At 39.1% G+C, this 20,416-nt stretch overlaps 1 protein-coding gene and 1 long non-coding RNA gene across 2 annotated transcripts in view; both read left to right on the forward strand.

Moving 5' to 3' along the window:
• Positions 1 to 13,124, forward strand: part of LOC143296398 (uncharacterized) — a 35,895-nt gene extending 22,771 nt beyond the window's left edge. Inside the window, exons 3-8 of the mRNA XM_076608292.1 lie at positions 1,090 to 1,211; positions 2,419 to 2,516; positions 3,901 to 3,995; positions 6,864 to 7,009; positions 7,803 to 7,889; positions 9,501 to 13,124. Coding sequence (XP_076464407.1) covers positions 1,090 to 1,211; positions 2,419 to 2,516; positions 3,901 to 3,995; positions 6,864 to 7,009; positions 7,803 to 7,889; positions 9,501 to 9,574 — 622 coding nt within the window. The 3' untranslated portion in view covers positions 9,575 to 13,124. The remainder of the gene's footprint in view (positions 1 to 1,089; positions 1,212 to 2,418; positions 2,517 to 3,900; positions 3,996 to 6,863; positions 7,010 to 7,802; positions 7,890 to 9,500) is intronic.
• An 83-nt stretch (positions 13,125 to 13,207) lies between these two features.
• LOC143295984 (uncharacterized) lies at positions 13,208 to 18,975 on the forward strand. The gene is made up of 2 exons (XR_013057098.1): positions 13,208 to 18,621; positions 18,652 to 18,975. It is a non-coding gene; the product is annotated as an uncharacterized LOC143295984 (long non-coding RNA).
• Positions 18,976 to 20,416: the final 1,441 nt, after the last annotated feature.

Consider the following 20,416-nt stretch of genomic DNA (forward strand, 5'->3'; position numbering starts at 1 on the left):
TGATACTGATAATAACAGCATGGCAATGATAACTCCAGCAGCAGCAGCAACAACAACAACAATAATGATTATAATGATAATAGTAATAATACTGATAATAATGACAGTAGTAGAAATTATAATTATAGTGATAAAAAAATGATGAAGATGATAATCATTGTGATTTTGATGGTAATGATAATGATGGTTATAATGATGACAATGATGATAATAATGATAACAGTAATAGTAATGATAATAATCATCATCTTCATCATCATTAGGACAACAAAAACAACAAGAACAATATACTATGTCTACTACTACTACTAAGCTACAACAGTGAGAAATCAGTTGCATATTCATACGTTATTTTCTTATGAAATAAAAAAAAAAAAAAAGTCAACTGCTGAAAGGTTCCCCGGTCAGACGCTGTCTTGGAAGACAACGAAAGCAGCACACAGCACCCGCCATGTTTTATTCATGATATATGTATTGTTTTATGCACTTAGTGCCTCAGGGAAAGTGCTGTATAGATGCGTATTATCATTGTTATTATTATCATTTTTGTTGTTATTACTGTTGTTTTTCTTCTTCTTCTTCTACTTCTTGATCTTTTTATTGTTGTCAATCTTGCTGTTGTTATTGTTGTTGTTCTTCTTCTACTTATTGATCTTTTTATTGTTGTTAATCTTGGTATTATTATTGTTCTTCTTCTTGTTGGTCTTTTTATCATTGTTAATCTTGTTATTGTTATTGTTCTTCTTCTTCTACTTCTTGATCTTTTTATTATTGTTAACCTTGTTATTGTTCTTCTTCTTCTTGATCTTTTTATTATTGTTAATCTTGTTATTGTTATTGTTGTTGTTGTTCTTCTTTTCATTGTTGTTGGGTTTTTTTTGTTTGTTAAATTCTTATCAAAATTATTATCATTATTACTATTAACAGAAAATATTTTTCAGATTTCTTTGTGTGTGTGTGTATGTGTATGTGTGTATGCATCGATTCTTTCTACGTTTTCTATTCGTGGTGTCTCCATCCCACACCAGCGCTCTGACTGGACACTGTGTGACCTGTGGGGGGGGCGTGGCCTGTGACTGTGGTTTGCAGGGAAGCCAAGTGCGTGGTGGTGAACGTGGACTACCGCCTGGCTCCGGAAGCCAAGGCTCCAGCCTGCTATGACGACGCCAAGTTCGTCATTCGCTGGGTCATGATGAACAGATCCCTCATTGGTCAGTTCCTGGGTTGTCGTGGGAGCGGCTTTCCTTTGGGAGAGCAGTCCAGATTTCGTGCATGTTTATTGCTTACAGGTTGTTTTAAACCAAATGTTGGTCGAGGTGCTTTTTATACTGTTACCAGTTAATTGAGAAATTGAGTTTGCAAAGTTTAGGATAGCCAACATACACTGCCTGTTAATAAACAATTTATTAACTCTCACCATACGAACGGCGAAAGAGACGACGTTAACAGCGTTTCACCCCAATTACCATCATCAAAATATTGCAAGCGGATGGCTCTTATACTGAAGAGGTGAATGTTGACAAAGAATACAATTCTTATGACGGAAGCTAAAGGTTGGGTCATTTAGACACCCACTGGACATCTGAGGGGTCTGTGTAGAAGAGAAGAGAGGACTGGCCGTACTGAGTGAGTTAAGGTATGAAAGAATCTGTGATGAATGTTCCACAAATGATATATTGCTGATGAGTTTCACAGATTGTTGTTGTGGCCCATTTTGACAACATAAGAAAAAAAAAATGTTTATCTACATATTATAGAACCTGGCCAAACACCACTAAATTCCACTTACTGTTTTCTTAAAGAAACAGACGAAAATTGTTACAACTTAAAAGACAGCGCAATAGCCGAGTGGTTAAAGTGTTGGACTTTCAATCTGAAGGTCCCAGGTTCGAATCACGGTGACGGCGCCTGGTGGGTAAAGGGTGGAGATTTTTATGATCTCCCAGGTCAACATATGTGCAGACCTGCTAGTGCCTGAACCCCCTTCGTGTGTATATGCAAGCAGAAGATCAAATACGCAAGTTAAAGATCCTGTAATCCATGTCAGCGTTCGGTGGGTTATGGAAACAAGAACATTCCCAGCATGCACACCCCCGAAAGCGGAGTATGGCTGCCTATATGGCGGGGTCAAAACGGTCATACACGTGAAAGCCCACTCATGTGCATACGAGTGAACGTGGGAGTTGCAGCCCACGAACGCAGAAGAAGAAGTAGTTACAACTTAAAGCATTTGTCAGTAGAATTCGTGTCTTTTTTCCATGAGACTGTGCACATTGATAGGGAGGGAATCTTATTTTGTCTGTTGCGAAGGAAAATGAACTTCTAGCCTTGCCTTGCCTTGCCTTGTAACCTTTTGTGATGAAAAGTGTTACCACACAATAGAATGATTTTTATGGTGGTATATTTTGTGCTGGACAGGGGCGGGTAACGACAGCAAAGTGGGCGTTGGAGGGTCAGGAGCAGGGGGAAACATTGCCGCCACGCTGACTCATGAAATACAGGGTTTGGCTTTCCAGGTAGGGAGCACGGGCAGGTGGAGCTCTGCAGTGCCACACAGAACAATATAATACAACACAATACAGTACAACACAACACAATACAACACAATACAATACAATACATCACAACACAATACAATACAATAGAATACAATATAATATGATATGATACAAAATACAGTACAATACAGTACAATACAGTACAATACAATACAATACACTCTCTACAATATAATATGATATGATACAAAATACAATACAATACAGTATAGTGCAATACAACACAATACAATGTGTACAAAACAATACAATGCAATGCAATGCAAGGCAATACAATTAAATGCAGTGCGATGCAGTACAATACAATACAGTACAGTACAGTACAGTAATATACAATACAATACAAAAAATAAGATATCACTTTATTAATCCCTTACACTGGAAATTAGTGTCAGCTCAGACACAGAGCAAAAACTGCATAAATGCAAGGCACAAACATACACCTTTAAAGAAAGAAGAAGACCCTAACAGCATAAAAATTTAACTCAGACACACACACACACACACACACACACACACACACACTTCCCCCATTTCTTCCTTTTTTTATTTTTTAAAATTAATTTTCTTCTCTTTTTTTTTTAATGAGGGCAGGATGTAAAAAAGCTGTATAAGCTTATTCCTTTACCCTCAATAAAGATCATTTTGATTTGACCTGACTTGACTTGACTTGACATACACACACACGCACACATGCAAGTTTAAGATCACGCAAACTCTGTCAGCGTTTGGTCATGGAGTCAAGAACATACACAGCATACACACTCCTGCAAACAAAGTATGGCTGCCAATATGGTGGGATCAAAATGGTCATGTAATGAAAGCCCACTTGTACATACCAGTGAACATGGGAGCTGCATTCTTTGAATGCAGAAGAAGAAAAGGAAAGAATACTGTCTTTTGGTGCGCAATATCAGTTTGAACAGCACAGACAACAAAAAAGTATGTAATGAGTGTTAATTGTTTTTTCTTTTCTTCATTAGAGCTTTTGTTTTATATTCTGTCGGTCAGTTCATTATTTTTCGTAGCTGTTGTTTGCTTTTTCTCTGTGTGTGAGTGTGTGTGTGTGTGTGTGTGTGTGTGTGTGTGTGTGTTTCATCATGTATACCTCACAAACATCTGTAGATATACAATAATAAGCTGTATACGACTCTAGACAAAAGTCACTGACTGAAATTCAGCATCTTGATTTTTCTGAACTTTTTTTTTTCTGAACTAATGTTCACAAAGACAAACAGTTAATTAACCGAAACATCCAAAAGGGGGATAACTCTCACTTCAGAGGAAGTTATTACACATCCTTGAATTGTCAGCACAGGTCTTGCGCTCTGTGTTGTTGCAGTTGCTGGTGCACCCGTGCGTGGACTTGCAGTTCGGCCAGTACTGTGCCGATGACTGTCAGCCGATGGGAACACGGTCAGAGCGACATCTCACCTGGTAGGCTGAACACGTTGAGGAGGATGTGTTAAAAGGACATGGAGGTTGACTGCATTGTGTTTGTGTTGTGTGTTCTGGCTTTTAGGAGAAACGTCCCTTCCCTTTCCCTGGTTTGGAAGAGTGTGTGATCTGAACAACTGAAGGTGTGTGTGTGTGTGTGTGTGTGTGTGTGTGTGTGTGTGTGTGTGTGTGTGTGTGTGTGTGTGTGTGCATGTGTGTGTGTGCGTGTGTGTGTGTGTGCTTGTAAAAATGAGATAGTTGTGTTTGTGTGTGTGTGTAAAATAAAATTGTGTGTGTGTGTGTGTGTGTTTGCAACAATAAGATAGATACGTGTGAGAGAGAAAGAGACAGACACAGAGACAGAGACAGGCAGAGAAAAGTCCAAGTCAGCAATATCATCAACATAATACAAAAAAACATAGAAGAAGGGTTTACTACAGTGGGCACACTGTATATCCATTAAGACTCACCATCATTTTGGACATTGACTTGAAAAGAGAGATGTCAAGGATCAAGCAATGATAACGTCATTCCACCTTAACTCAGCAGGCTGACCATGACATAGATGTATTTCTGGCTTGATGAAAGTGCACACTGATGGGGAACAAAGATGTATTTCCTTACTTGATAAATGAGCACTTGCAAAAAAAAAAAAAAAAAAAAAAAGGAGAAAAAAAAGCACTTGCAAATATGTACGGTATGAATGCAGGAACACACCAACACACAGTTGTGGATGACAGGGAACAGGTTGCACCGAGGGGCAGTCTGTTTGCCGATGAACGGATACCACCTGTTATCAATCAGTGCAAACAGCTTGCACACAGGATTACACAGTTTTGAAACCTGGTGCCACACCCACTTTGCACTCAGTGGGGCGGCTAAAAAAAAAAGGGGGGGTTGGGGGGGTCAGGGGTAGGGGTGGGAGAGGCGGAGTTTGGAGAGTTCATGTGAGAAAGAGAAAGAACTGATAGGTTTTTTGTTTTTTTTGAATGGTTGTATGTTAGAATAGAATAGAATAGAATAGAATATGTCTTTGTTACCAAGTGTACTGGGGTCACAAGGAATATTGGGGGGGATAGTACATTACAAGATACGAACATAAATCGAAAATCATACACAAACACAGATACAGTAGAAATTAGGATACATACAAGTGCATATCAATATAAAAACTTGTGCATACTCACACATGCACGCACTGCACACACACACACACACACATGCACGCGCGTGCGCGTGTGCACACACACACACACACACACACACACACACACGCGTGCGACTGTCTAAAAACACTTATAGTGAATAGACGTTAAACTGAAGATAAAACACACGCGCGGTTGAACAGAAGCTGCATATTACATGTGGATGGGGCTGATGACTAGATCTTTCGGCAGATGGTTGTTGGTTGCACAGTTCTATTTATCACACTGGATTTGTTCGAGAGACAGGGCATTGACTGCTTTGGGGAAAAAGCAGTTGGCGAAGCGATTGGTTTTCATCCTTATACTTCTGTACCGTCAGCAAGATGCTCTCTTATGCTGTCTTGTTTGTGTTTTGAATGTGTTTAACTGTAACGAATGTATAACACTGTTTTACTACTGCTCTGTTGTACTGTCTCATGACGGGCGCAACAGCCGAGTGGTTAAAGCATTGGACTTTCAATCTGAGGGTCCCGGGTTCGAATCACGGTGACGGCGCCTGGTGGGTAAAGGGTGGAGATTTTTACAATCTCCCAGGTCAACATATGTGCAGACCTGCCAGTGCCTGAACCCCCTTCGTGTGTATACGCAAGCAGAAGATCAAATACGCACGTTAAAGATCCTGTAATCCATGTCAGCGTTCGGTGGGTTATGGAAACAAGAATACACCCAGCATTCACACCCCTGAAAACGGAGTATGGCTGCCTACATGGCGGGGTAAAAACGGTCATACACGTATAAGCCCACTCGCGTATTATACGAGTGAACGTGGGAGTTGCAGCCCACGAACACAGAAGAAGAAGAAGAAGTACTGTCTCATCCTGTCTTGTCACCCACAAACCAATTTTCCTTGTCTTTTTTGTTGTTGTTGTTGTTGTTGAGGAAATGATCTTTTGATTGATTGAATTATTTGCCAGTGCTGTGTTGGCTGTGACAAGATAGTAATTTGTGTTTGCACATTTCTTCTGTCATTGCTGCTGTGTGCACGTGTCAAATAATCGGTATAGGGACAAGCCCTGGATATTTCCTTTTTTGAGGAAGAGTCTGGGTTTGTTGGCCACTAAATTTCATAAACTTGAATAATTCAAGCTGATATATTTGTTGTTTGTATTAGGATTTCTCACAGATGTGAATTTAAACACCCTCTTCTGGGATTGTGGTCAGGAAAATTTTGTTTACTACCGGCAGTACTGTTTTCGCTGTGTGTGCAAAAAAAATGATACATGATGTGTGATGGGGCATTGATGAGGTTAAAAAAAAGTGGTTATTTTTTTACTTGTTGTTTTGTGTTTTTGTTTTCTTAAATCTTATCTGTTTAAAAATGCTGGTGCTTTCTAGCCAGTGATAAGATTTTTCAGGACTGTGATTCCACTCCCCCCCCCCCACCTCCCTTTCTCCTCCCTACCCCCCCACTCCCTCCACTCCCCCCCACCCCACCCCCCCTCCCGCACCCCCACACCCAAAAAAGAAACAACAACAACAACAAAAGATGCAACAACAACAAACTCAAACCCAACTTTTTTTCTGAAATGAACACAAATAAATTTGCAATAATGACTTTACTGATATTCATTAATTTTAAAATTCTTTCTTTTTTATACATAAAAAAGAAGAAAAGTTATTTGGGTATTTTGAGGTATGAAGACTTTTTGGTTCATTGACAAAGGTGCAGAGATCAGTTTCTCAACACGTCGGAAGAGGTGACGAACGTTCGGATGTCGCCGTTGCTGCACCCACAGTCAAGCTTCGTCAAACTGCCACCGGCACTCATCATAGTGGCTGAGGTTGACCCACTCAAAGACCCCTGCTATGGTGAGTGTGCTTGTTGGTCATGGTTCCTGTGATGACGGTGATGATGATGATGCTGATGATTATGGTGATGGTCATGACAATGGCGATGGTGATGATGATGATGGTGATGATGATGGTTAAACGGATGGTGATGGTGATAATGATAATTGTGATGATGTATGATTGTCAGTCGTGTCTGACTATGACCATCAGAACAGCAGAGGAGGCAACTGCTGTCCCAACTACTTGGGCTAGAATCTGATTGTAGTGGAGAGTGTCTTGCCCAAGTTACATACCCACTGTCTCGACCATGAAGGTTTTAGGACAGTCGGCGTTGGGATGGTTACCAAAACCCAACTGGCCCCCAAGGCTGCAGCACTAAGAGCCAGTGCAATCTTGCCTCCAAGTTTGAGAGTCCTAGTCCTTCACAAAAGACTAAACTGTAAATGATTTCCCATTTGCAATGGAGAAACCATTGATCATACAGCTCTCACATTTGCTGTTGGCCCCAACTGTTAGCTTATGTCTGTCTGTGACAATAGGCTGAGCGTTGGGTGCAGTGATGATGATGATATGTGAGCAGTTACACAAACAGAAATAAACTTTATTTTATTTGCACATTTGTGAGTTGAAGTGGAGATGAAGTCTCAAGAAAAAATTGATGTTGGTATGTAAGAGGATTGTGTTTAACACAATGTATTCCTTTTGTGTGTGTGTGTGTGTGTGTGTGTGTGTGTGTGAAAATCAGTGAATCAATATCCATACATGTGTGTAGACAGTGAAGCAGACTTAAGTCATGGTGTGTGGGTTCCAGAGTACAAGCGGAAGATGAAGGAGGCGGGGAAAGAAGCAGAAAGCCTGACAGTGAAAGGAGCTGTGTATGGCTTCTTCTCTCAGCCAGGTATATATTTTTACACACATAAGTATACACATGCATGCATGCACATACACATGCATTTGCACACATGCTCACACTCACACACAGACACACACACACACTCACACTCCCACACACACACACACACACACACACACACACACACACTCATACAGATGCACTCACACATACATGTGCACACACAAACACAAACACATACATGCGTACATGCACACACACACACACACACACATATACATGCACACACACATGCACACGCACATGCACACACTCACACACACTCACCCACATGTGCGTGCGTGTGCACACACATACACATAACTATACAGATGCACACACAATCACATGCACATGTGCAAGTTTGCATGGATGCACAAATGCACACATTCATACATATCTGTACATTTATATGCATGCACACGTGTATACACACCCACACACACACACACACACACACACACACATGCACACCCCCCCCCTCCCCCACACACACACACACACACCATGCTGAAACAGGGCCTTGAACCCTGACCACTAAAGACAACTGGATGGGAAGTCCAGTTTGTAACTGATTCGACCACGGCGCCTACTTAACAACACAGAACTACACCATTTTAAGTGCAGACAATGTTAAAGTTGTGATAATGGATAATGATGGATATGTTTAGTTTCAGTTTCTCAAGGAGGCGTCACTGTGTTCGGAAAAGTCCATGTACGCTACACCATATCAACTAGGCAGATGCCTGACAGCAGCATAACCCATCAGGCCTTGAGTGCATGCTTATATATTTGTATACCTATCAGAGTGGATTTCTTTTTACATAATTTTGCCAGAGGACAGTACTCTCGTTTCCGTGGGTTCTTTTTCAGTGCGCCAAGTGCGTGCTGCACACGGGACATCGGTTTATCGTCTCATCTGAAAGACTAGACGCTCAGTTCAATCTTCCAGTCAAACTTGGGAGAAAGGGGGAGAGTGTACCCACACCCTCACGGACTCTCTGTATTGGCAGCTGAGCGTCTTAACCATTCTGCCACCTTCCTCCCAGTAATGGGTGATACTGGATGATAACGGATGTTGAATGTTTTGACCCTGGGGCATTTACATAGCTATCGTTTGCGCTCACTGTCAGGTGACCTATATATATATATATATATATATATATATATATATATATATATATATATATATATATATATATATATACGATAGTCAGTCGTGTCCGACTATGACCATCAGAACAGCAGAGAAGGCAACTGCTGTTCCGACTATTTGGGCTAGAATTTGATTATAGTGGAGAGTGTCTTGCCCAAGTTACATCCCCACTCTCTCGGCCAAGAGGGTTTTAGGACAGTCGGTGTTGGGATGGTTCCCAAAGGCCAACTAGCCCACAAGGCTGCAGCACTAAGAACCAGTGCAACTTTGCCTCCTAGTTTGAGAGTCATAGTCCTTCACAAAAGACTAAGCTGTAAATGATTTCCCATTGACTGGAGAAACCATTGATAATACAGCTCTCACTTTGCTGTTAGCCCAAATGTAAACTTACGTTAATCTGTGATATAAGCCGAGTGTTGGGCTTGTGACCAGCGTGATGACAATGACCCTGTCGTTTTCAGGCCACTTCCAGGAAACCAGCAGAAGAGCGCTGGACAAGATCATGTCTTTTCTGAAGAAGCATGGAACGTCTTGAACAATCTGCCACGACATGACGCTGCCTTTTGGTCTGCTTGTCCCCCTTCCTGCCTCCCTCCCTCTCACCCCAACTTGTCACTGTTGCTTTTTCTGTGGATGGTCGCTCTGTGTTCGGACCAAGCACAACACAGCACCAGCTACCTTAAAAAACAACAACACCTGTATACTGTACAATCAGACAACATGAAAGTGTTGTTCTTTTTTCTCTCATGCTTTGGTTCTTATAAATGCCTGGAATGGTGATGGCTTCTGTTGAGAAGTTGACATTTATTATTTCTAACTGAATGTCTAGAAGTTCGATGTGTAAAGAAAAGGTGTGCCCAAGTCATTTGTTGTGTACCAGATGTAGAAAAGATTAATATGTGTTGATGTTTATGTGTGTTTGAAGGGTTAATAGATGTTGGTGTAAGTTGTGCACTGGGTGCATAAAAGGTTAACAGATGTTCCTGTGATGCCATCTTGTTGAAAAAAGATGCTGAATGTTTGTGATCCCTAGCTACAGAGTGTTGTAAGAGAGAGACAAAATTTGGAGATGGAAGTTGTCTGAGAGCAAAGTGAAAACTGAGCTGACCAAAACTGATATATTTTGATGATTGGTTTCAGTGCCAGAACTGAGGGTGATGTTCATTAAAATCAGTGATTTGTTGTAAAAACTGACCCTGCATTTGAACATCAGAATAAACTGTTTACAACATATGACATGACACAGTACTCAGTGATTTTCTACATTGTCAGTTTCCAGACAAAAATGGGTTTAATTCAAAGGTCCCACTGGGGCAGTGAATTCATATCCTCTGTGTCCAAGGCTCTGCATGTGAAGGTGGGGCCCAGTGCTCTCCTTCCTTTGCTCTGAACTTCCTGGACTGAAGTAAGGTTCCCATTAACACACCTGGTTTGAGAGAAGAAAATAGGAGTAAAGTATTTTTCTCACGGACACAATACCATGCATTGATGGGGCCTTGAATCCCAGTTACTGGTGAACACTGGATCACACGTTGATGTGTGACACATTCTGTCTTGAATCCCAGTTACTGGTGAACACTGGATAACACGTTGATGTGTGACCCATTCTGCCTTGAATCCCAGTTACTGGTGAACACTGGATCACACGTTGATGTGGACACATTCTGCCATGTTGCCCCCAGTGGGGTAAAATGGGGAAACAGCCATGAACTTGACAAGAAAAGTAATACTAAATTTCCTGGGAAATCTGTTTCTGTTACTGTCTGCTGGAGATTTGTTACTTCTTTAAAAAATTTTATTTGGCAGAATCAGGAAAACACACTCATTCTTTTCTTTCTTTCTTTCTTTTTTTTTTTTTTTTTTTGATAAGTGAAACGCAGTTTGTTGCTAATCACATCAAGAACATTTTTAGTGAACCCAAGTTTTGTGGCCAGTCACATGGTATTTCAGTTTGATGCAGATTTTAGGGTATGACCATTATTGAGCCATTCCAGTTTAAATATAAGTTTACTGGGATCAGTAATTCAGCATTCTCTTACTGTTTTTTTGGTTGTTTTTTTTTGGGCAATCTGCAGTGATTTTTTTTAGGTGCCCTAGAATTTGGGACATTTTGAACATTTTGTTTTCTACACACATATATGTATATATATAATATATATTTTATATTGTTTTATCAGTGGTGATGAATGAGAATGAGGGTGATAATACTGTAAAGGTTGTCCATTTAGGCCTTGGACGACGTTGGACGACGTGACAAAGCTGTGTTCTCTGAATATGTCCCAGCATCAGCCAGGCTGAGTGATACAGACTCCCGCAGTGTTGGCCAGGAAATTATAGCAGCACTCCCAAAGACGCATCCATGAAGTGGGTGACCCTCATCTGTATGGTCCCTGTCTTCCTGTTTGAGTCCATAGTACGTACACACTGCTCCAGCTACAGGCTGAAAAAACCCACCTCCCACCTCTGTTGGGGCTCGAACCTGCTTCCTCTCAGTCGTAAGTCTGTGATGCTAACCACTCTGGTTGGCTGCAGTGAGGTAATGATAGAGCAGTACACTGACAGCAGAGCGTGAGTGAGGACAGAAATGGAAAGTTGCCGCTGAAAAGAACAAGGGAGGTAAGTTGTGTGACAGGTATGTTTGGTTCCGGTTCTGTTGCTCAGTTGTAGGTACCCACTTCAAAGTTTAGCACCATGGTTGATCATTTGTCCTAGAGTGATTGTGGGTGTGCATGTGCATGCATGTGTTTATGCGCGCGCGTGTGTGTGTGTGTGTGTGTGTGTGTGTGTGTGTGTGCAAGTGTAGACGCATGCAAGCTTGTGTATGTAAGTGTGTGTGTGTGAAGGAGCTAAATCTGTTTCTCACTCACTCTGAGACAGGTCACATACCAGAGCAAACTACATGCCTTTCGCAACAGAGAAAACACACCAGAAACAAGCCATCACTTTCCTGGAAAATAAGTTAAACAGCAGATTATATATGAATAACGGCATACACACCCACATGACTGTTTGTGTCAGTTAACATCCATGTAAGAGTTAATAGATTTTTGTCTCCATATCAGACTGTATCAGTGAGCATGGGTGTGTATGCATGTTATGATAAGAATTTCGCCAGCATTGTAACATCAGTAATGAAGGTATGTATACTTCAGTGAGTTGAGCCTGTTTGTTTCCCATAATGCACGTGGAAGGGCGGCAATGTGAATGTAACAATGTTGGCGGAATTCGCTCTAGCAAGAACCGTCATTCCAACAATGTGAGTTCCGCATCAGTATGTTTCCATGGTGAACATGGAGAAGAAGTGAAGAGGGCGCTAGCCAGTGGGACAAAGGGGAGGTTACCTACTTCCGGGAGGTTATCGGCCGTAGTTACTTTCATTTTCTCCGCATAGGCGGATAGTAGTTTGCACAGGACAGGAATGTCAGACCCCTGCCGGAGTCTGCACTAGTTGGGTCACGGTAAGTATGTTATTTAAATGTAATTTTAGACAGAAAATTTCCTATTTAAACATAAATGTGATGCAGAATTCGCTCTAGCTGTACTGTCATGCCCAGAATGTAAGTTTCGCATCAGTTTCTTTCCATGCTGAACATGGAGAAGAAGTAATCTGAATGAAATGATGACACAGAATTCGCTTTAGCAAGTACCGTCATACCAACAATGTGAGTTCCGCCTCAGTTTATTTCCATGCTGCACATAGAAGAGAAGTGATATGAACCTGTAACGGTGATACAGAATATGCTTATATCAGTGCTGTCATGCCAGCAGTGTAACAGCGCTGTGTGCCGTGCCTTGACATCTGGTGCTGGGAGTATGGGGATCATGCTGTGTCACATCCACGCTGCTGGCATGGCTATCTTGGCTTTAACAAAGTTTTATTTTTTTATTAAAAATTTTTTTTTTTTTTGCCAGATGTCTTTTTATGGATGTTTTTTTTATTGTTTTTTTTTTATGAAAGACAGATATTTTAGAAGTTATTTATGACTGAAATAATTTTGCCTTTTTCATGAATTTCATATCAGACTGGTCATATTGTGTATTTTTGGGATGAATATAGTGTTAGTTTAATAGACAGATAGAGCTAATTCAACAGATTAAAAAAAAAAAAAAAAAAAAAAATTGGGGTGTGTGTGGGGGAGGCGTGTGGGGGGTGGGGTGAGGGGGGATTCATGTGTGTGTCTATGTGTTGTTTGTGTGGATGGGTGTGTGTTTGTGTCTGTGGTCAACTTTTACAAAATCAATTTCTCTGGAAATATTTTGTCATCACCAAATACGGCTTGATTAGCATAAACATAAGCATTTAGTAACATTCTGGCAGTATATGTGCATTGATGTATATACTGATTGCAACTGTTTATGTTACATATTTATGTTTGTATGCCTTTATACTGTTTTATATGATTTTATATGACTGTTGCTGTGAGTTTGGATGTGTTATGTAGAAAAAAATGCTGGACATAACAGCAGTAAGTTTTACTCTGTGGCTTGAGTATAAATAGTGGTGAGATGTATTATGAAACATGACTGAGCATAAACCTTCAAGTAACAACAGTACAATGTATGATGTATAATCTCACATATTCATAAATTTACTGGAGTGAACATAATTACGTACGACCGCACTCTGATAGTAAACATAGAAGTGAACAGTACGACACACTCTGATTGTAATCAGATAAAGGAATGGACTTGTGTGCAGTTTACTTTGATAGTGAGGGCAGTGTTTGACATACTTTGAACTGAGTGTTCATAATTACAGGAGTGTACACACAAGCACACAACGTTTGACATACTCTGTTACTGAGTGTTCATGATTGCAGGAGTGTACACGTGAGCAACTTGCAATGTTTGACATACTTTGAATTGAGTGTTCATAATTACAGGATTGTACACACGACCACACAACGTTTGACATACTCTGTTACTGAGTGTTCATAATTGCAGGAGTGTACACGTGAGCAACTTGCAATGTTTGTCATATTTTGGTACTCGGCGTTCATGATTACAGGAGTGAATACATAAGCAGCCTACTATGTTTGGCATACTTTGAACTGAGCGTTCATAATTACAGGAGTGTTCACATGGGATACTTTCTCTGATCATGATACTCTGATTACTGTCACACACAATCGCAAGGGTACACATACGTACAGACTACTCTGATGACAAGCATACAGTATTAATTTTAACTCTTTGACGCAAACATACAGTATTAACTTTAACCCTTTGACACAAGCTTATAATATGAACTTAACCCCTTGATGCAAAGACACAGTATTAACTTTAACCCTTTGACACAAGCTTACAGTATGAACTTAACCTCCTTGCCACAAGCATGGAGTATTAACGTTAACCCCTTGACTGTCAAGTATGCTGGTCGTCTCACTGAGACATGACAGAACTTACAGATCAGGATGTCAGTCACCATCCCTTACACTGGACTCTTTTGTCCTGTGTGATCGCGTTACCTTTGATCATCAGAATCAGTTGCATGATTGAAAAATATGCAGAATGTAGGAAACACATTTACATTTGATACTATGTCGATCTCAGCTTCACGAAGGGTCAGCAGTGAAAGGGTTAACTGAAGGCATTTCAGACACAAATCAGATTAACATGATTGAAGGCATCAAGGGTAGTACTACTGCCTGTGCATATGACAGACAGGCACTTCCTGACTGAGATTCCAGTCACAAAGGACCATACACTCCAATAACTCACAAGAGTCATTCACCGTTTTTTGTTAACCCTTTTGGGGGTGCGCATTTCCAACTTTTTAAAAAGATATGTTTTACTTGGATTTGTATAGCTCTTGCAAGTGTAATTAGAAAAAAAACAAAAGAAAAAAACCCACACACAAAAAAACAACTACACAACCTTGTAAATGACTCACTAGAGACAGTCTAAGGGAATCAACCCAAGTTTATATATCCTGCTACTTGGAATGTCTTGAGAATGGATTACGTCCCTTCAATAATGTTCTTTCTGCAGCTCAGCAGATGATCCTGTCGAACAGAATTTACATCGCTTGGTTTAAAGCACTGTTTGAGTGGAAAATGTCAACAACAGCAAAAGAGAGAATTCAGCAGCAAACATCATCCCAAATTTGGTGAGAATATTTCTTTATATTGATTTTGAGCGAGCAGCGGATAATTTTGCGTCCACTTTTGGAAATCATGGCTGTTTCTTTTCCCAGTGCAGGTGTTTGGAAAAAAAAAAAAAAAAAAGAAAAAAAAGAAAAAAAAAAAAGAAAGAAAAAAAGTCCGCCTCTTTCTAATGTGAAATCAACAAAATATTTCAGACATCAGAAGAAAACAAAGCATAAATCTTTATGGATGATGGCTGGCGAAATGTCACTGGAGCAAATTGCAAAAAAGAAGAAAAAAAAAAGGGGGGGGTTCCTTTCAATGGATGACTCTTTTTATGGTAAAAAGTAAATTTTTCAAATCTCCATTATGTTATCATCCTTTATTTAAAGTTTTTGAGTCGTTTGAAAAGCTTTCACACAAGGCTTATTTTGTGTTCTTTGTTTGATTGTTGTTGGCTGTTTGAAAAGCTTTAATACAAGGCTTGTTTTGTATTCTGTATTTAATTGTTTTTGTTATTTGTTATTGCTGTAAATGTTTTTTGTTACCTTTCCAACACAACACACTTGATTTCCATTTTCGTAATTGCTCTGGTTATTTTTTGTTGTTGTTTTGAGGCTGTTTTTTTGTTGTTGTTTTTTGACAATAATAAGTATGTGTGATAATTGGATTGATTGTATAATTGCATCGCTTTGTTAGTACAGGAATCCTTGGATTGGTAGATAGAAATCTTGGTGATTTGGTGTTTGTATTATTGACAGTAATTGTCTGAAATGTATTTGTTTATCTGGAGGCTAACCACTTGTGTTATCTCCCCTGCTTTTGCAGTTTTTGCGAAGTGCAATTCATGACCATCATATCTGTCCTGAAATTGTTAATTTGGAATGATGCAATGCACTCATGGTGCATTTTTGCCTTTGAATTTCCACACAGAAGAAATTCTGTATGTAATGTGTCATGGCATTTTGTTTTGTATATTTTGTTTTTGGTTGTTGCTTTTTTTGTGTGCGTTTCAGTTGTTTTGTTTTTGTTTTGTCATGGAAATGATGGAATATGATATTTTTACATAGTTTGCATTTCATTACAAACATTTCATTTATTGATACATTTAATTGATTTTTGTATTTTCTATTATAAAGGGCACAGACAACTATAAAGAAACAAAAAGAATGTTAAAATGATTTTTGAACTCTTTCAGTCAGTGCGACATGTTTATTGTGGTGTTGTTCATATGTGGTTTGTTTGAAATCATTGTTTATGCACAATATACTTGACCATATCATTAAAGACACTCCTAGCATGCCATACTTGTACCTTTCTGGGGCATACATCACATGTGAAATTCAGTGTATTAAACACAGCATAAAAAAAAAAGGATTACAAATACAAATTAGTTTCATCATCATTATCATGATTTGTATCATTTTTCAAGAAGCATGCCAATGCAGCTGTGTTTGATTTGTTATGCTTTGGAGTAAGATGTGCGGGTTGGAGGGATGTTATCTTGCAATACTTCACCATATCGTTGCGAATATCAGATACTTTGTCACATCATGTCATCGTTGCGTGGAGTCTTTAGCTTTAACCCCTTTAGTGCTCCAGATCGGAAACTTCAGTCCGTGTCTTCATAGGAATTTTTCTTTTGTGAAATCCTAAAATTCATGTGAAGTTGTCATAATTGAATAGTATGTTTATATTTCATTAAGAAAACATAGGTTATGCATAGTTTATTTTAGAAGTTAGTTCGCTAAGTTATTTTTATATCATTAAAACCTTCCTTAACCCAAACATCCCCTAGCACTTAGTTGTCATTGAGCTATAAAAAAAAAAGGCTTGGCATGGAAAGGGTTAAGGAGAGGGCTATCATGTCCTCTGCATTTCCTGAAGCATTGTGTTCAGCTCATGAGTCCATAAAGTCATTCCACTACAGTCCACAATGTGAGGGGACCCAACAAATATCTAGTCTGACACCTTTAAATATCATGGGATATATCCAAAATCTATTTTCACTTCTCAGTTTGCAGTGCCAGTGTTTTAACTGCAAGAAGCAGTTATTTGGAATCAACACAAAATGCAGTGCTGTGTACAGCAAATGTGAAGTAACTGAGGGCCATGAGAATCATGAATGATTCTAATGTGAAATAAGAAAAGCCTTTCAATTTCATCAACATATCAGATAGTATGCATTCACCTAAAATATCAGTATTTGTTTTGATGTGATGTTGACTTTTATTACCATTCACCATCCAGTTGACGGATGCTTACTTTTGTTATACTTGCTCAGTGTGTTCTGTTTACCTTGTTGTTACGTTGATGCTGTACATTTGGGTTCTTGTGATCTGACTTTTCATGTTGTACATTTTATTTCATGTGTCCAGTGATGGGCTGAAAGTGTTTGGCAACTCCTGTATGCCTCTGGTACAGGTAGAAAAAAAAGAAAAAAAAAAGAAAGAAAAAAAAAGTTGGGTTTACATGTAAGTCAGGCATCTACATTGTTATATAGCAGATGTGGTGTTGCTCATAACTTTTTTCTGCCCTTAGACTTGTACATTTGATATTCGATGGTTTCCTCCTGAAAATCTTTATGGGCAATGTATCAAACAATTCCAGAATGGACATCTTCTTAAAAGAAAAAAACACAGACACCTGCGAAGACTTTTCCCTTGTCGTATGTCATAGATAAAGCCATTTCCTATACAGATGTTTGTCTTTTTCTTCTTCGTTCATTGGCTGCGACTCCCACGTTCCCGCTTTTACGTTCATGACCGTTTTTACCCCTGTCTTGTAGGCAGCCATACTCTGTTTTCATGGGGTTGGAGGGGATCTTTTATCAATCTTTTTGTGGAAGGTATGTTGCAGCTGTGAAAAGTACTGAAAAGTTACTGGCTGTGCAGGGTGGGTCTTCATCAACCGATGATACATTCTGCGGCATCAAGGGTTAAAACTCTTTAGCTGCCACGTTTCTTTAAAAAAAAAAAGAAACCCCCCCCCAGCACCAGACATATTGGACTCAACGCTGTCGGTCACACAATGAGGTTCATGTCAAAACAACACGGTGGACTTGCTTACTTCAAACTTTGTCAGGGTGCGAAGGTTTGTCATTGTTCTGATGCATGGGAAACAAGGTTGCAGCTTTCAAGTTTTGTAGCAATGTGATATATGGTCCTTTTAGCATGACCTCTTGATGTTGACTAAAGTTGCCAATGGTGGTGAACTGTCTGGTCAACTAAAGTCGCCTATAGTGGCAAGAGTTTTAAACAAACGATTGTTTCCCTGAATGTCATCTGTGCATTGTGCATCATGTGGATGTGACTGTCGGGTGTTTTGTCTTCGTGGTGCTCTGAAGCTATGTATTGTGCCATCATTGCTTTTAGAAAGGTTTTGCCGTCATAAAGTTCTTGAATGGAAGGTTTGCCATCAGTTAATTGTTTGATGAAAGTTTTGTTATCACTTTATTTGATGAAAGGTTTGCCATCAGTTAATTGTTTGATAAAAGGTTTGCCATCAGTTGATTGTTTGATGAAAGGTTTGCCATCAGTTGATTGTTTGATGAAAGGTTTGCCATCGGTTGATTGTTTGATGAAACATTGAAAGGTTTGCCATCAATTACAGGCTTCACAAAACAATAAGGACCACTTCCTAAAAGCAGGTATGTTTTCTTGAAATGTTAAGAAAAAAAGAGAGAGAGAAAAAAGAGAGATATGATTCAAAGTATGCAGGCTGAATACAGTCTACCTCTGGACTTTAACTGATAATTCCAATGACTGTTTCAGGCACGCATGTACCAAGAACTGCTTGGAAATTGTGTTTGAAAAAAAAGGAAAGAAGAAATCTGTGTTTGAGCAAAAGGTTTTTACAATTCTTCAGAAGTGCATGTATTTAGAAAAAAAAATCCCCAAAACACAAAAAAACTTAACAAAAAAACTAACCAAAAAAAAACCCCTCTTCTGGTTATGTGTGGTGTTCATTACAGTGTTTGCAAACACCGCTGTTTGCTGAAAATTTGTACCATTTCATCTTTGCCTTCAGGAGGAAAAATTGCAAGTTCCCAACGAGTGGTCCATTACTGTTTGTGAACTCTGTAGCTGCTTGACAGGTAATGATGTTTTCAGGCCACTTGTGGACATCATCTCTGCCTGATGTTGATACCATTTCAAATCATTGTTTGTTGTTACATGTTTGTTGTCAAGGTTACTGTTTGTTGTCAAGGTTACATGTTTGCAAATTTGCCTTCCAATTGCTTGGCAAATGCCACTCAATTTAAAATTTTTTTTTTTTTTTTTTCACCAGTTGTCATCACTGTTGATGTGATGCATGCTTACTGGATGTTGCAGCTGTTTGCATGTTACATCTGTTTACCATTTGTCATGATTGTTTGCTCTATTGTTGATTTTTTGTTTTTCAAGTTAACGCAGCGGTGTAAATGCAGTCTCTCCAGCCACTTGCGCTTTGGCATCCATGAGAAAGAGTGTGATAACTCTTTAACACAACAGCACACTTATACTACATTGTATTTTGTATGGGCAGCATTTACAATGCACTTGCTTAGGGTTTTTTTTTTTTTTTTTTTTTAAATCCATGTTTTAAGTGCTGTTATGAATCTTAATTTTTGACATTTTATAAGCAAATTTTCAACTGAAAAGATTTTTTTGCGACTACAAAATGTGTATATGTGTGTTTTTAAAGCGAGGCGGACATATTAAAAACTAAGAAAAGGAGGAAGAAAATGTTACATAATTAAAATTATTTTGTGAACGGTGTCGGGTAATGTGGTGTGCTCTGTTTTGTTGGCAACATTTCATTCTGCATTCTTTTTTATTTTATTTTTGAGGACCATTTGTGCGTGGCGCTATTATATTTGGAACAGCTTGTTGATCTGCACTTTTTGTTTTGTTTTTTAAACGTGCAATTTGCCATCGTTGTTTTGTTATGATTTTTTTTTTTTTTAGCATGTATATATATACGGCTGAATAAATCAACGCTTGCTTTTGTAATGCTTTTTTGTAATGTTTTGTAATAAAGAAATAGAAAAAAAGATGTATGTGTGTGTGTGTGAAAGGTGTGTGTGTGTGTGTGTGTGTGTGTACGAAAGGTGTGTGTGTGTGTGCAAATGAATGTTTTAAGTGGGGGAAGTGGAAAAAGCACGTATATTTGATTATATATATATATTTTTTTTACATTCAGCCCTCAAGATAAAGAGAAAATAAATCACAAAAATTAAGGTTTGATGAAGTGCACACTCTCAAATTCATACATAAGCACGCACATGTATAGAATAAATAATCTTAATA

Source organism: Babylonia areolata, chromosome 21 (genome assembly GCF_041734735.1).
Source record: "Babylonia areolata isolate BAREFJ2019XMU chromosome 21, ASM4173473v1, whole genome shotgun sequence".
In the NCBI taxonomy this organism is placed as follows: Eukaryota; Metazoa; Mollusca; class Gastropoda; order Neogastropoda; family Buccinidae; genus Babylonia; species Babylonia areolata.